Source organism: Limulus polyphemus, unplaced genomic scaffold, assembly GCF_000517525.1.
Source record: "Limulus polyphemus unplaced genomic scaffold, Limulus_polyphemus-2.1.2 Scaffold120, whole genome shotgun sequence".
NCBI classification, from domain to species: domain Eukaryota; kingdom Metazoa; phylum Arthropoda; class Merostomata; order Xiphosura; family Limulidae; genus Limulus; species Limulus polyphemus.
In genome coordinates, this window is record NW_013665730.1 from 626,803 (window position 1) to 645,810 (window position 19,008).

Below are 19,008 nucleotides of genomic sequence, written 5' to 3' on the forward strand. Positions count from 1 at the left end.
TATCATATATTATGTTTTATTACTTAACGTATTCAATTATAAATGGACTGTTATTTTCTACAATATAGAAATTTCCAATAATCGATACATTTAAGATTGTAAACCAGATTTTTAACATCAGAGTAGCATTAGCCCCTCTTCCAGATATACGACTTATGGGAGCCAAGTTATTACCAGTTAATAATTTTAAGTTTGTCAAACATTAAATGTATGCGTTTTACCATGTATATTTTAGAAAGTTAATAAATGCGTAGTCCTAGCCCCCGATACGTATAGAATTACCATGCTCAGGTCTTGCATGCACTTAAATGTACCATCCAGCAAAAATATAGAGATCTCAATCAATGAAAACAATGTGAAATCAAACACGAACCGACTTAGAGGATTTTTCTCCGCAGACAATTTCAGTCATTATTGTCAAATCATCAACAACACGACTCTGAAGAAAATTTAACACTCAAACATAATTTATCTAAAAAACTGGAAAATGTGAAATTACAACGAAATAACATTGCACACCCACTGCCAAATAACGCAGAAACTAATGTAATAAACTTATCCTATATATTTCTCAACGAAGATCAAACTAGTATAATCCCCATTTAAAACATTTGCTAACGACACTGTTTTTGTTTTTTAATTTGGCGCAAAGCTGTACGAGGGTTATCTGCGCTAGCCGTTCCTAACTTAGAAGTGACAGACTAGAGGGAAGGAAACTAGTCAACACTACCCACTTCTAATTCTTGGGCTACTCTTTACTGACGAAAGGTGGGATTGACCGTCACATTAAAACGCCATCACAGCTAAAAGGCGAGAATGTTCGGTGACAGGATTCGAATCTACATCCTGCAGGTTGCGAGTCGAGCACTCTAACCATCAAGTCATGCCATGCACCACTGACATGTAAACATGCTTTGAAAACTAAGCAAAAAATTAATACTGAAGTTTATTCAAGTTCAAGAAAACAACGAAAAGTTAAATTGTTATCATTTCCTGAAAGTATATGAAACACAAGATCCCAATCACCGTAACAACAGTAAACATCCTTGAAGAGTTCTCTACCAAATCTAAGAAAATTTTGAGGAACATAGCAAGATAAACCAAATGTAAAAAAGAAAAGATAGAACTAACAAATGTATACAATAACCCTAACGTAGTCATCAATGAAAAAATATATAATTATACTGAATAAAATAACATACAACTTACTAATGAACAAATGGTTGGAAAGAATCCATCGAATATTAAAAAAAATGGACGAAAACTCCAACTGCTTACACTAAAAACAACTTGTCACTTTCTAATGTGATCTACATTTACATCGTTTTCAGCTTTGTAGCGTAATTATTAATATTATTTTTGTTTTACTGTCAACACTATCGGATTTATCTTTTTTTACAGACGTCAGTACTGAAAGCCTTTGCAGCGATCAATATATTCAAAGTTCCATCTACAAAATTATGATTTTGTATTGCTATTGATATTTCTTTTCCTGATAATATATATGATTTTCAGCACATACTGTCTGTAAAAATTATGATAGTCCAGTGTTATGCATGATGTTACTAATGGCTCTGACAGAATCTACTTCACTGTGTAAACCACCTAGTCTATGGCATCATTTCTTGCAATTTAGTATTACTTGCTTCTGACATTATAAGTTCAACAGTTTTCCATCATAGTGGCTGGTCAAAAGTCAGAATACATGTCACGCTATACGTCTTGGCTTGGTCATTCAGAAATATTAGTGTTGAGTATACACGTTTCGTACTTGCCCACCCCACCCCCCCCCCCCCCCACCACACACAGTGGCACAGCGGTATGTCTGCGGACTTACAACGCTAGAAATCGGGTTTCGATACTCGTGATGGGCAAAGCACAGAGAGCCCATTATGTAGCTTTATGCTTAATTACAAACAAACAAACAGATGACTGTGCAGGATCTAAACTACTCGTATGTATCATTTGCATGCTACCATTCTTGGTCGCAAAAATTATGTTGCATTCCACAACAAATGACTGTTATATGTTTTGTCATCTGCAATTATATTAACTTGTAAGTGAATGCAAGTAAAATTTTCCTTATAGTGACACTTTATTGTATATTGCAGTAAAGCTATTTTATTCTTTCTCCAGTGATGCAACATCTTTGGCTATAAGTTAAGTGTTAGAAAACAAAGAAAAAATTTTGTTCCAGATATAAAATTAGCCATAATTCCCATTTCATGAAAAGTATCATAACCAACTATACTTTTTATGTTTTATTAACATTATCTGCAACAAACTGAACGAATTTTGAGGAAACATATCCAGAGATTTCGTTGCTTTGAGTGATAATAGTACTATATCTAAATATGAGCAGACAAACCAGCGATTACTGAGTTTTTAAATGAGGAATTATGACTCGAATTGTCTTCAGCACTGTACATTGAGCGTTATTTGAAGTGGTGCTATTATTACTCTAGGTCTATCTGCCTCCACATTTTTCTAGATAATAGATACGTACTTTTAGAAGAGTTTATGCTTTGAATATCAGTTTTAATCGGCTTAGCTGTTTTGATAATTTTTAAGTTTCTGTCTCTAGGTCTTCACTTTTAAGCATAGTGTAAAGATGCTGCATAATATTTGATATTGCACTTCGAAATGTAACCATATTTCGCTTTTAATTTACTTTTTTAAATATAATTTTTTCTTTAAAAGTAGTCAACAAGTCTAGATTTTATGTGTGAAAAAACTTAATGTGTCTGACTTATCTCCCAATGATTCCTTCAGTATTTTCAACGACGCTATTAACAGTTATTTGTTCGTCGTCATTTTCTTCAAGATATTGAACAACTTTCATAAATGCAAATTTTTTTTTCCATATCTTTCTATTTGCAATATTTTCCCCCCTCAGGTGGTTCTATGTTATCATCAGTAATATGTCTTCTTTGTCTGAACTTTATGCTGCAGATCTAATTATATAAGGCATCAGATACACGCAAATCGTGAGAGCATTTTACCTGCAACTTGATTTCAATTTCCCAGTGACCATTTCTCTCTTTACACTTTCATGGATTTCGCCCTGAAAGTCTTTTGTCAGCACTAGATAAAATCCTTACAAAGTAGACAATCTTCACTAAATCGAAATCCGGTTTCACTTGAACGTAATGTACAACCGACTGTACGTGACGTTTCACCCCTTTCTTGGAATATTTTGAAGGTGTGGATTCAACTGATGGCATTTTTTATTAACATTCTGTCTAATAAATATTCTCATAACTTTATCGCCACGTTACTTAGAAGCCCTTAATATATCCCCACAGACGACAGGTCTTTATTATACATATGACAAACTTCTTCTATTATCGCTGTCTACATGCTAGTCCTGTAAATACAAGTAAATATTTATTAATGTAAAATATTATTATTTGATTATTATAGAAATCTTCAGTTTAAGTATCTTTATTTTAGATTTTCTGACACAATATGATAACTTCATCATTATAATTTTATATCCGTTCTTTGTTATACTATAAAAGATATCACTGAAATTAGCAAGACGTGATGAAATCATGCATTTTGTTGATACAGTACATCTAGAAACAATATTCCATAAATTAGCAATTTAAGTTTTTAACTTTGTACCTTGAAATATTTACTTTAACATAAGTGCCATTTTATTATTTTATAATGCTTTTGAACAACTCACCCAAAGCAATAAAACATATCGTGCATTTGTTATTTCCATCAGTTTGTAAGAAAAATACTCCAGAAATGGGCGACTGTATTTACTTTTTGAAATTTTTATCACACTATATCATTTTAACATACCAACAATCATTATTTTATGATACTGTTGTGACAGTCACTCAAAGCAACAAACCGCAGGAAAATCGCGGTGGGAGAGATAACAGAAATATGTCTCTTTTTATGAGGAAAACAAGAACATGGATGTGAAAACCTCTGAGGAATACCCAACTGACATTACAAACCCCACTGAAGTTAATGTATAACTGAACGTCATATACACTGGATAGGAGTAAGGACATCTTCAACAAGTGATTATGATTATTGGAACTTGATGGTGAAAAAGGCTTTGTCACACTATTTATATGTTTATCACTTAATCGTCTACTCGCCTTCTATAAATCTCTATATTCTCGACGTCAATTTATTGCACGCGACGTTCGATGCTCTCAACATCAATGGATTATAAACACAACTTCCTACAATCGTCTGCTTCTAATTCTTATTATAACAAAAACCTAACAATAATAAAAGATTTACTCACAAAATATATTAATCAATTATATCTAAACTAAACAGTCTTTTATATCATGACAACTACACAATAGGCTACCTGTGCTATGCCCACCAAGGGTATCGAAACTTGATTTTTAGCGTTATAACCCTTCAGACTTACTGCTGAGCCACCGGGTAAGCTTTTTTTAACATCCGTTTTTTTATTTTAGCGCAAAGCTACATGGTGCACTGTCTACGAGAATAGCACCGCGGATTTTAGCATTGTAAGTCCGTACATTTTCAGCTCATTTACTAGGGACTTTTTTTTAGAAGTAGTAATAAAAGAAAAAACATGAATTGGGAAGTTTATCTAGGTTGTAGTAACTGTAAATCAGTTTATCTGAATCAGACCAATGTGCTCTCAACGATCTTTGTGTGATGATCCAATACTTTTTTTATTAAGTGACAACAGCTTAGGATTGAATATTTACAAGGACTGTTTTCAAAGGAAGATGGATGGTAGGTGCTTTAAGATAAATCAGTGACATGGCACTAAGGAACTATGTGAATTCTGTTTTTTTTTCTCATCTTAACCTTCTTCAAGAAAACTTACGAGCAAACACAAGTATGAAAAATTGATGGATGAAATACGTATGAAGCAATTGGATATTTTTGAGGGAATTTTACGATTGCTTCAGTATGTTTAGCATTTTAAAAGAGTTTAAGAAAGAAGTTATAACAATTTTATGAGTTTTCCAGTAAATATATACATGAAGAAATGGCATAAGTTGATGTTAATATGCAAAAAGCGGTATTTTGATGATATATTTCTTACACGACGCTGATGTACTAGCACAAGTGAGAAGGCAACCGACCTTATAGTAACCAATAAATTGAGAGTTTGGGTTAGGGTTTTTGACTAGCCCAGGAAGTTGCCCAAATCGACCAATGAAGTGTTAGAACTACTTGCGGGTAGTTAGGAATACTACTTGGAAGGTCGACTGAATATAAAGAAAGAATGGGTTAAAAAATCATGTCTGGAACCGAAAAATGAGTTGTCTTGAGCTCCTTGGAGTTATCCTCAGGAAGAATCAGCATTTTCCAGTTTTCAACATCTATGAATATGAAGGTCTCCAGAAGTATATTGGCCCAGCTCTGTTGTAAGTATAGAATTATTATCTATCTTCATCAATTAATGTAGTTTAGTAGTAAAGGATATTCATGTTTATATTAGAGAAATATATTCTATATGTACTAGTCATTGGTGCTGATTAAACGTAACAGTAAAGGTTATAAAGATTAGTAAAATTTTGACTATTATTGTATGCTATGTGAACAAATTTAGTAAATGTTGTTATATTTTGTTCAGTGTTAGTCTTGGAATCTGATTCTTTATTCTAACTGTAAAGTACCTCGAGTTAGCGACTTGTGAGCTTCTCTCGACACTGCAAATTCTCAACTAAATAAATTTGGTGTAATTGACAGTATAATTGAAGCTCCAACAATTTGCCCTAAGAGCGCTGCCCGTTACACGTAAATATGGCACAGACGTAGTGCTATGTTTGAGGAGAGAAAAACATATTTGCTACCTTCTTTCAAGTTGTTTATTTGACTTATGCCATGCATCATAGTGATAAGTCGTAATATTATGCAATGATATTCGTAAATATAAACAAAAACGAGTGATTTCGGATGAAAGATTATTATCTGTTGATAATTTTAGATATATATATCGTGTAAACATCTAAATAGCATCAAACGAAATCAAACTGGCTTAGTTAGTGTTTTAATTATTTCAACTCTTGTTGGGCCTCAAATCAAATTAAGTACCTTTATTATTCACTACCATCAATAAGCAAATTTGTTTTAGTTGGAAGCAACATTTGACAAAGCTTAGCGATTGTAGAAATAGCAACAGAGCCTAGTAGTCTTGTTACTTTATATTATAAAAGTAATATGCTATGTTGTGTATTCTTCAATCTGTAACTTTTAGCTTCACTCTATTACAAAGCATATGATTAATGTCGTAACAGTATTAGACCCAACTGATTGTTTGTTTGTTTATTAGTTAAGCACAAAGCAGTTTCTAGCGTTGTAAGCTCGCAGACATACCTTTCAGTCTGTGCCACTGGGGGGGGGGGCAGACCCAACTGAAAGAATTACCCCCCAGTGGCATAGCGGTTTGTCTGCGGATTTACAAAGCTAGAAGCCGGGTTTCGATATCCGTGGTGTGCAGAGCACAGATAACTCTTTGTGTAACTTTGTGCTTAACTACAAACAAACCAAACCGAAGAAGACTAAAACTAAATAGATAAGTTATTTCGTCATTATGTGTGTTGAAATTCATACAAATGTTTGAATTTTCAAGGAGCTAAAAAAACAAACAGCATGTAGTAAATTACAGGACTTAAGGTCATCACTACATACGTCCTATATGAAAACATTAATTTGTATATAAAAAATCATTATAATAGGTTTTGAGTAATATACAAAAATACTAGCAGTTGGTTCAAAAACAAACACAGCTAAATATAAATAAAACTTCAATGGAAGGGAAGTGTTTATCTTTGTACTAAATCTGACATTATCTTTTCAAATGCGTTTACCAATTTTCTCTGAAGTTTATTATCTTTGTAATGGATATCTCATGAAATCCAATACAAGATATATCGTTAAAAATGTTTTTCATTGAGAGATGGAAGCTTTATTAAATTGTTCATTTCATTGGCCTTATCCCACACATTCTTACGTTTTCATAAGTTCACTTAGTTTCAAGATTGCTCACTTAAGTTCAAGCTCTTTAATAAAACTTTGTTTTAATACTTTAATTTAAGAGAAAAAAAAAACAAAAAACTGAATCGAATTAAAAAGATTAAGCTGGTTTATGATACGAGCCTTCTACACTTCATTTTTCAATGAGGAAGATGAAACATGTGAAGTTGCAAGAATAAAATTTGGATATTTGTTGACTGTTAGGAGTATTTTACTATAATTAAATCTAACGGCCAAAATAATTAATCACAATATCTTTTTAATTTCATTCTCTATCAGATAGACCACCACTTTGAGCTAGAAAATGCAAACAAATCGTTCTATAACATAAAGAATAAGTACATTTCCAACGTTACCAGTCTTTTATTAATTTTTCTTTTTTTTTTTCTGTGGAGCATAAATTGCAAGTATTCACTGGGTGAATCAATGACGCAGTGTTTGAGTTATATACCAACAACTTTGTAAGTAGTTATCCGAACTTATCCTGTTCCTGCAATAAATAATAGTTAGCATATATAATTTTATAGTAGTTAATCTAATGATATAAATAGAAGGGAAAAATGAACAAAACTGTTTGAAATAGATGCTTTTATCATTATGCGTGCATAAAAAAGGAAACAACTTTAATTACAATTAAAATGCTTAAAATTAGTGTTTACGCATTAAATATAAAGATACTCGGAAAGTTTATAGTCTTACAGCGTTTAAGGTCGAAGTTCGATTCCCCGCGGTGAACACAGTGAATTGCCCAGTATGGCTTTTTTTTAAAACAAATTAACGATATTACGTTTTGTATAGTGTTCATAATAAAGATATATGAAAAACTAAATATTCTTACGAAATTGTATTGCTAAATTAACAAACAAAAACGATTGTAGCTTTTTGTTGTTGTTGTTGTTTTAAGAAAACAACATTTGCAACAAGTATATTTTCCCGATTAAAACTTCGGAAAATGAATAATACTCAAGAAAGGTGTATGATACAAATTGATTACATACGAGCCGAATACATGTGATAATCTTTGTTATAATGCACGCTTTTTGGTCAAAAACACGTTAGAGATTAATGTTATATTTGTTATTTTAATATAATAATTTGTTGGAAAGGATTTCTGGCAATAATAATTTGTATTAGAATGAGCCGTCATATCCATGGAGCTTAAGTTTTTAAATGTTAATTCTTATTGAAAGCTCATTTCTACATTTATATTTAAAGAAACACGATTTGCGTAACACGTGTTAATCATTTGACTGAAATATTTCTCTCTCTTTTTAAAAAATATATGTTGAATATTTAACAGTTAGAGTAATACATTTTAACTCTCCAATTAAATGCCATTCTATCGTTGAGCTGCAGCAATTAATAAAATTAAACTAAAATAAAGAGATTAATCATAAAATCTCAGTCCATAATATCTAAAAATAATGTTATTTTTTCTACATACGTAACATGAATAAATTATAGTAGTTATTTACGTTTCATTGTTTAACCATTGTCTATAATCATATTCAATGTACGTACTGTAATTTTTTTTCAGTTGAATTTCACTAAATTTCTTTTTTCTAAAAAACAATGTAAACAATTACGTAGAGCTTATTTAAAAGCAAAACAAGACTACTTTTAAAATATATTCTAATTTCATTAGTATCAGAATATTTTGAAGTTCCACTTTTGGATGATTATCAAAAAATGATGTTTTTGTTTATTCAAATCTGCACTTTGTTACGGAGAGTATGTAAAAAAAAGCGAAGGTTGCAATTTTGCTTGTCATAAGACATTAGCATTAGACCTCTTTCATTTTTAAATACTGCGTTCCTTATCTATCCCCTTCAGGAGTTTCAAGAGTTTGAAGAGTGTGTAATAATAGTGTTCTAATCACACTATATTTATCATATCCATTGCCGACGATGCGTTTCGCTCAATTCAGAGCTCTTCAGACCGGCTGTGATACAACAAACATGGCAGTGATCAGAACACTAATTGTATAAGCCAACTGATACAACAATATTTGTCCTGGGAAATTTATTACAACATGAATGGATAAACAGGAAGCTAACTAGTTTACTCTGCAGAAATTCATAAATTGTCATTTATGAATTATTATAACGTGAAGTGCACTGAATTCTAGACTAAAGTCTTGCTTTTAATACAGTTTAACATTTACCAGATTGTGAGAGTTCCAACGTACTAAGGTAGGTAAGTGGTAAGTTTACGGACTTGTCAGGTTAAAACCCGGGGTTTGATTTTCTGTGGTGGAGAAAATATAGATAGGCCATTAATTGTGTAGTCTTGCGCTAAAAAAGAATTACAACAAGTGTTCCAACTTAGTATTGTCTTCATTCACAAATACACTTTAAAATTAAATTACTGATATCTCTTAGCTATACCAGTATCACATTTATAAAAATATAGAAAGTGAATGTAAACATCGCCAAACAACATAATACCGTGTTGAATTAGGAAATTGGAATTTCCTGCAGCGTAGGCAATGCTAGACTGAAATCTCCTATGAATTATGCCTGTCTTGAGCCCCCCGTAGCACAGCAGTATGTCTGCGGACTTACAACACTAAAAACCAGGTTTCGATACCAGTGGTGGGCAGAGCACAGATAGCCCTTTGTGTAGCTTTGTGCTTAACTTCAAACAAACAAACAAACAATGCCTGTCTTGATTCTTAAGATGGACAATGTTTTGATATATATAGATACATGTATGCTAAAGCCTTTTCCAGAGCAATCTCAAATAAATTCAAGCCATGAATAAGTCTGCAAGATGCCTCAATATACATTCCAAACTTACATCCACCAATAAATGGTATTCCATGATTAATTACAGCTCTTCGTCAAAATATATTTTAAAAAATTCGTACATAAGTAATTCACATAAGGCAAGCACTGAATTGAAATTTCATCATATAACAGTAAACTTAATTATGCCATTTTTCTTACATTTCATGAAACCTTTAAATAATGTTACTTGTGCTTATATAAAACATGCAGTTTGTAGATATACATAAATTACTTCTAAATCTCATCATTTTTTTATTTATTTGTATTTGTAATAGATGTACTCGTTAATCATATTACATTGGATATTTACGATACCACCTACATCAAGCTAACTTGCGTGAGTATTAGTAACTATTACTGTTCGTCATGGCGGCGGTTTTACAGGATCACGAGGAGAAAATTGAAAAACAAAATGGAAAAAGTACTGATGAAATTGAGGAAGGCGAAGAACCTATTAAAGACGTAGAAGTTCCTAATGAAGATGCCACTAAAAAGAAGAAAAAGAAAAAAAAGAAGAAAAATACAGGTACTTGAAGACAAATACCGCCGTCTATGTACTAGTATTAATAACTTACTAATTAGGCCTAAACTCTTTCTAAAGACTACGGCAGTGCTACTGCTAGCACTAGTGTTAGTAACTATATGGACAAAAAGTTAGAGGTTATTGTTAAACTTAATTGTGTAAATAGTCTACACTTACAAGTTACACACTAGGAATAGAACTAATTTATAATAGGCAGGAAGTAGTCAAAATATACGAAAAGTTATTTAAATTAGAAATAAAATATGGGTATGAATCATAACTATTCTAATTTGTCGTACTAGTAGTCTTGATTAGCCTATATCATGAAGTATAGGAATTGAACAGTGAAACTGAGACTAAATTTCTTATATCTACATTGTCCCACAGGACTTGCAGTACCAGGTCATGTTTGCATGAATGAACTGTTTTATAAATTATAGTTATTTTATATTTCAAACGCCTCTACATTTATAGAAATGGGACAATTTAGTATTCAAACTGAATTTCACAATTAATATTCCAGGCATAATACACTCCTAATAGTAGTACTATCCATAATCATGAATCTCCTGAAACTTTTTCTGACAAACATATTAATACAGATGTAATATCAGTTAATTAAAAAAATGTTTTTTTGTACATGTATGATTCTTGTTAACAAATATCATGTAGACTGTAAATTGTAATGAAGATGTATTCTATGTCACAGTTCAAAGAAACTATAAATTATATTTCCCCACTTTTGTGACTGCAAAAGTTTATTATGGTGTTGATAAGTTGTGGGTAATAAAAAAAAATATTCACATGTGAGAAACATAGTGGAATACATTGTGAAACTTAGTGATCTTAGTGGAGGAAATCACAATGAGTGAGAACTATATGGTTTGAGGATTGAGGACTTAATCCTAATTTCAGAAAGTTCAGAAATATGGAATACATTATACTTCCAGAGCTTTCTTACTTGATAAGGGGAGATAGCATTATTAGAGGGAGAGCAGATTAGGAGAAGAAATGAAGGAAGCAAGATAGAATAGAGTTAGTTATAACTTTTAACAGTGGTTCCACGAGCCGGGGATACTACTTAGAGGCCATTTTGCAGATGCGGTTAGAAAAAGTCATTCCGGAAAAGGGTTTTGACCCCAGATTTAGCAATAACATGATGTAAAAAACATATTCTGAAAAAATATTGAGTAGAAGTTGAGATATGATTGATTGAATATACGGACTCCATAGTACTAAAGACAATAATAATGTATGATTTGTGCTATGCATTGGCATGATTAAAAACTTCTTATTCTTTTGTTTCAATGCAGAAACAAAACTCATTACTTGCTTCATCTCAGGATAATTTGCATCATTTATTTGAGCAGTAGTGTGATTTCTGAATTGCATTAATGCCATCTTGGGTCAATTTCATAACCAGATTCAGCCAAAATTTGACTGATGACCATTCTGAATTGCTCTGAATACCTCTGATTTTCATTGAGATAGTTCTGTGCTTCTTATATTTGGATGTCAAAACAAATTTCACTGACAAATTTCCATTTCACTTGGCAAATCAAGGTGTTCAGGATATTTCTGGTGTAAGATTTTGAGCATATGACCCAGTCCAATTTTATTCCATTTGTCTTCTACACCTCACATGTACATTTTGTCTATCTCTGCTTGGACATGTTCATTGTACCTAGCACCATACACTTTTCCATAAGCAGGTCACTTACCCCACCCAAAACCAAATAATTCTGGTACAAAGTCGGTATCATCGTATTGTAAGTCATGAGCATCAGAAGAAATATTTCCACAGATTTTCGTATCAATGAAGAACTTGTCCTTGGTCTATTAGCATTTTGGCATGTCTAATAGCTGAAGTTAGTAAGTCATTTTTGGTTTTGGCACCTCAACAGACATGTTGCTCTTTCATCATCAAGGAGGTGAAAGACCACTCACATACCACACACTTTGTTTGATCCTCTGAATATTCTCCTAACTCATCTAAAGTAATTTGTCTTCGCTGACTCCGTATCTACCTTCTGTAAATATTATCTTTACCTGCCTGCAATGAAAACACAGTTTACTAGCTTTCCACAGAATTCAGTCATTTCACATCCTCAACGAAGTCCCCAGATCCTAGTTCATCAAAAATCACATCACTGATATCGTCTCTTTTGTTGTTAGCCTCTTCATGATCACTTGGCTCAATTTCATCAACACATTGACTCAATTGTTCATGGGATCATTTGGCTCTTGTTCTTCACCACATTATCTTGAAGCTGTATTACTGGAAACAAACTTTGGCTGCTGAGGGTCAGTCATGTCAAGAAGGACTGAATACATTCTCGAATACTCGTAGAGTTGAATATAATTGTCTTCAAACACAACTTTATTGGATCGACCAAGTTTTGAGAAAACTTCATCTACTGCCTCCGAATAATCGTTCATCAGTTCATATACTTTTTTTCAACCTAGGTCAAATATTGAAACCACAGTACTTGCCACCCCACCATTATATTGCATAGCTTGTTGTAATTTCAATGGTGATATCAAGTTATTGCCCATATTCACATATTTAATAATAAGATGCGTTGCTATTGCAAAGTGTGCATTGATACTTCATTTTCCATCCTGTGTCTCTGTGTGTACGAATAATTTCAATTCAAAACTGCATGCCTCTGCCAAAAGTGCCATTCCCAATATGAGATGTCCATTTTCATAGCATTTTGTGTTGTTGGATTGAATGAACAATTTTTTTACTGCAGAATAGTCTTTTTTTCGTTTTCTTCATGATGCCTTCCAATATTGATAAGACTGCTACCCAATCTTGCTGGGAATCTTCACCTGATATGTCACCATAGTATGATATTTATGTCTTTAGTTCACCATATCTATCTGATGTAGATTCTACTTTCATATACACCATTGTACCATACCAGCTAAGACCCTTTTTTCCATAATGATATACAGTTTTATTCCTTAAGTAAATGGGTTCATATTTCATCTTGTAATCTATAATGACTGTATTTCGTGAATACTCCTGCATTGATTCTCTACTCTAATTTGATATCCCATATACAATTTCATTTTGTATCTACAATCTTGAAATAACATATGATGTTCAGAAAAAATATTTTTAACAAAGTAATGACTTGTCCAGAAAGGCTATTGGCATTCTTCACATTTTCTGCTTGGAATTGGATTTCCATGACCTAATATGTATTTGATGCAATATGAAGTAGCATTATCCTTAGCAGTATGAGCTAAGTCATATTTTAGAAAATGCTTGAGCTTCGTCAACATCCACGTATATTTGTCTTTCAAGGGCTTTCGAATGTCCCAGTTATCTTACTCAATAGTCCCATATTACCATACAACAAAATTTCAGAAGCGTAATCAATAGCTTTTCGAGATTTATAATCAAATGTTGTTACCATTTTGCAGAATGATGTGTGTGATATTCGATTATCTGCAAATGTAAATTGTTCATTGTAATGACTTTTGTCTTGTAAATCATGGAAAATCGTACTCTTTTTTTCCATCTAAGTAAATTTTCTTTGTACTCCAAGATAAAGGCAAAATGCTGTTGGGACTCAAAATAAATTTAACAGTTTGTTTGACAACACTGGGATTATATCTTGCCACAGAGCAAACTGGATTTACAAGCTCAAACTTTGAGTCAGTGTCGATTCACAGTATGAAATGCTTTTCTACCTACTCCAAAAGCTTCTGCAGTCATCTGGGTTATAGTTTGACATTGAAGCACCATTACTACTTTCCTTGGAATTGATTTTTTTGGTGAGGCTGCATGTATTTCTATCACTGCTTCCAAAAGGTTGTCTTTCTTACCACTTCCAGCAATTACTTCACCAACAGCTTGTAATAATCCATCAGGAGCTTTTGGTAACAGCCTAGAACATAGCACTCCTAAAGCTTTCATACAGAATGTAACAAGCAGAACTTTTCTTTCCAGATCATTGAACTTTGATTTATTACGTGCTTGTTCAGATGGAAAATTCGATATGGTCATATATTCCATTCCAAGAAATGTCCAAATAGTATGTAAATCAGTTCCTGATAAACAATTTGTAACAGTCAGTGTACTTGATCTGGATTTATGCTTTGTTCTCAATCTCTTTGTAGCCATAGTTGATTTGGCGGGTATAAGATCCATGTCTTCATTATCCATGCCATCAGAACAATCCTTGTCACTGCTTATTTGCATTACGGGAGTTGGATTTTCAATATCACTAGAACTGCTCATGTCTTTTGTGTAATCGATATTATCTAGTCTCCCTGGCTCGTGGAACCACTGTTAAGTTAGTAAATGTATGTTAACAAAATTTGGCAGATTATCAGTAAATATTACAATGCTTTCTTTCACAAAATATCAATTTTTTTTATTAAATCCTAAGATTTGTTAAGCAGTGTTTTTCTCATGCCTTTTTTTTTCCGCATATCCAATAATATAAAACTGACCTTTATTCTTTAAAAAGTGACCTGTCTTGGCTGTGTTTTAGTAGACAAGTATTTTGTAAAATAGTCACATTTCCATTATCATACATTATGTATATATACATATATATTATTACTATTTAGAAATAAGTTTTAAACTTATTTTTCTTAAAACATAAATAAAGAAGTAAAGCAAACAATTATCTCTTCTAGTTGTGACCATTGAAACTATAGGCTTAGTATTTTGACATCGTAAACATCTGCATTCAACATACCACATGACACAAAAATTGATGTTTAACTGTTTTTTAATATTCACTTTTAAATTAAGAAATTAAATAATGTATAATACTAAAATTTTAACAATAATTACAGTCTGATACTAAATTTATTTTCATGAATTAATGAAATAGTAGTTCAAAAAATTTGGAATGCGAGTCAACAAACGAGATGACATGGCCTTTCGCCTGTGTGTGACCCATATCGAAAGGTTTAATTAAATGTCAGTGATTGATATTAACATATCGCTTTATCTGGTAATCTGATACTCCTTGACACCCATGTCAAGGCAAGATAAAATGCAGCCCCAATAAAGTCCATCAGTTTCAAACTGATACACATGTGTTCATATTATATGGATAAATGAAATGAAAAATGTTAATAGTGAACTATGAGTTTACATATGAAAGTAAGGTTAGTTTGTTTATGCCCAATGATATGACATAAAGCAAGTAGTTGCCAGTACAACATATAGGCTGTTTACAATCCCCATTCATCATTTTTTTACTTGCTATCAGTTCAATTTGGGCAGACATATCTATGTATCAGTTTATGTATTATGTAATCCACACCACAAAGTTTATTGTATGGCCTTGTTTCTACAAATTCAATGGCTAAAAAGAATTTTAAATGTTTTTAAAGTTTTGTTTGTGTGTGTCTTCAAATAATAAATGCTTTTTGATCCAATGAAACTGGCCAGCCCACAATAGAGCAGGAAGAGAGCTATTGTTTGATGTATCACTGATCCTTATTGATCTAGCCAATTTGAAGCAACACCCTGGCTTTGTTTTTAACATTTGTTTGCTGGTTGCTGACAAGTGGCAGAGGATGGGGTTAGCAATCATTGTGATGTTTTTAAAGCCGATTTACAACTATTGAGAGTACAGTTGCCTTGAAATAAATTATGCAAGTTCAGCATGTATTACTACTGTAGACATTTCCATTTGTTTTTTGGTGTACAATAATTAGTATTTTATTTATGTGAAACTTGCATATTTGCAACCGAGATTTTGCACTCACACACTTCTGTGGCCAAGAACTATAATTCTCTGGGACCCCATGTTTTAAGAGAATAATTCTTCTATTTTCAGCTTTTTTAAAGTTATTTTATAACTACCCTTCATTTAATATGATAGATATGTTCAGTTATAACAATTTGGGATTGTTATTTTGTAATTTTAAGCTATTGTATATGAGAATGGATCATATCAGCACCTTGTATGATACCTATAATAAGCTTAAAATATGATTAATACCATTTTCTTGGTTTCTGAAAATTTTACAAGACTACTAAAAACTAAAAGTAATTCTTTGCTAAAAATAATTGTCATTAGATTTCATGTGATAAAACTGGAAATGATTTTTGTCACCGTATGTGATACAAAAAATATAATTCAGTGAAAACAACTTCACATCAATCCAATAAAAAAAAATGAAAGAGTATATCATTTGTTATTGGGCAAGAAAATTTGTGATGACATTACATGGCTTCTTTGCAGAAATTAAAATGGTTCATCAGGTGGAAATCAAAGTATAAGATATATTTAATCACTGTAATATGAAAAAATTATTAATTAGATGTTTTTTTCAATCATCAACTTTATAAGGATAGAAACATTTTAAGTGTTGATTTAAGTTTAGAAAGAACATACTAAAATGAATAATATAATCACATTATATAGTACATGCTGCAAGAAGCTGTAAAAACACGTATGCTGAAAAATTAATGAATGTAACCTCTTGTGCACGAGTGGGGTTCGAAGTGTGCCAAATACACAATATACAGTGATACTTAGAAAAACTATAGATACACAATTTGGAGGTTCCAGAGGTTATGCAAGTACAACATGCAAAATGTATGGTTTACAACATAAGAATTAGTCTTCTAGCAGATTCTTTGGATCTGTGGCTATTGTCTACTTATTGAAATATGTGTATTGAGATCCATAAATTTTCATTAGTTTTCAGACAATGGAGGAATACAGTTTTATTAAATTCCTAATACTGCTTGAAAAACAGATCAACACAAATTTAATCTAAAGAATCAAGTTGAATTTTATTTATTTATTTATTTGAAACCTTTCATGTAACATGTAAAATGATTTTATGGTGTATCATATAGAAAACCCTCTTGTATATTTCAACCAGATCTCGTATATATTGTTTTGAAAGGATTTTCACCCTTGTATAAAGAAGATTTTGTATTTAGGGCCACACATAAGAGCTAGTCAAAAAAAGCAGACTGATCCTCCCTCTATTCCAATCAGCGAGTTGTTTTCAGACAGTAATTTTCCTATTGGGGAAGAAATGCAATACTGCACACCACAAGATGGGTAAGTATTTGTCAATCCACTTAAACAAAAGTAGATTTTTATAGTGATGAAATGTACTTATTTTAATGCACTTTTTTGATTCTTTGAAAAAGTCAAACTATCAGTATTCTCTTTGTTTAATAGTAATATTAGAAAAAAATTCTTAATCTCTAATCTGGTCAGATCCCATTTACATCACTGGTAGTGAACATAAAAGTTACAGAAATAAATATTTTGGTGTCTGTTTTGAACTTTTGTTCCAAACTGTCATTGAATTGTACCTTTAATGATCTACAGGGTTTAGTAGTTAGAATCTGTTATATTCAGGTCCAAAATTCTACTGAAGACACATTTCATACAGACTAATTTGAGTCACTCAACATGCTATACCTCATTGCCTCCAGTAACAATGTAGGCTGATTATTACACTTTCTAAGATAAAGTCACATTTGACTGTGTCTTTTAAACAGCAAAATGAATAGGTTAGATCTAACTAATGTGTATTCAGAAATGTTTACTCACCTCTCTGCACAACAAAGAGCTATTACCTCACCACTGCCATGAACATTTTTGTGCATGTCACAAGTTTTGAACGAAGCTCCCACCCCTACATGTATTAGATTGTATTGCACCAGCCTATAATGTAATGGTCATTAGGCTATAGCCCTCCACCATTAGGAGGGTGACACATCCTCCATTTACAGTAAACCCCATGAGTACTAACATATGAACAAAGGTAGGTTCATTCTTTTTTTTTCTGTGCTGCTTGTCTTCATATGTGTATCAGTTTGTGTCTTTGTTTATGGAATTGCAGGATTTTTGCATCAGTTGTTATTTTACTTTCAATTAAACATCAATGCCTTACTTTTCTAGTTTGTACTAGGGTATTTTTTAATATTAACTTTATTTGCTACTAATCTACATAAAAAAATATTTTGTGGATCATTTTTGACCTTAAATTCCCAATTCCATGTTTCTGCTACCTCCTGAATCCTGACACTCCACTTCTGGAGTCCACTTCTGCAGTTTCAGTGGTGACTTGAAACGCTCTGATGGTCGGTGGTGTTACTGCCATTGTGGTTCATTCAGGGAGGTTTATTTCTCAGTTACATGAAGGAACAGTTATGCCTTATCCACCACGGTTTTTAGAATTATGTAATTTAGCCTACCACTGCTAGGTGGAAGCATATTCTGACTCAAATAATAATTTGTTTTTCTCCAGATATTGGTAGAAGAAGCACCAGCCTATGTGGGACCCTACTCGTAATACCAGTTCAGATTTGATGCTTGGCTATCCAGTTGGGTTGAGTGTGGACCTTCTTTTTGAATTATGTTGATTTAGTACATTGTTCATGGAAGAAGGTCCATTGTCTGCATAGTTTTTTCCATGTCCTCCCCATAATTTCAGGGGCAAGTAAAGTTTACCTTGCCTACAGGGTTGGGAAGTGAGAATGAGTGTTCATAATTCCAGACTACATGGGTTCTGTTTCCTTAGGTTGACTAAGGCATACCAGATCCCGTCATTCCAAGCCGCACTTTTTCAGGTTGAGGAGAATGTTTGTTCACTTCGGTGCTGCTTACCTTTTTGTCATGATTCCGGTGGCTGCAGGTTGGGATCCACTTTTAATATATATATATATATATATATATATATATATATATA

The 19,008-nt window shown here is 32.4% G+C and overlaps 1 protein-coding gene across 1 annotated transcript in view; it reads left to right on the forward strand.

The window, feature by feature from the left end:
• Positions 1-10,131: 10,131 nt before the first annotated feature.
• LOC106472463 (methionine aminopeptidase 2-like) overlaps positions 10,132-19,008 on the forward strand; it is a 25,189-nt gene continuing 16,312 nt past the window's right edge. Inside the window, exons 1-2 of the mRNA XM_013933118.2 lie at positions 10,132-10,311; positions 17,243-17,366. Of these exons, the coding sequence (XP_013788572.1) occupies positions 10,152-10,311; positions 17,243-17,366 (284 nt within the window). The 5' untranslated portion in view covers positions 10,132-10,151. The remainder of the gene's footprint in view (positions 10,312-17,242; positions 17,367-19,008) is intronic.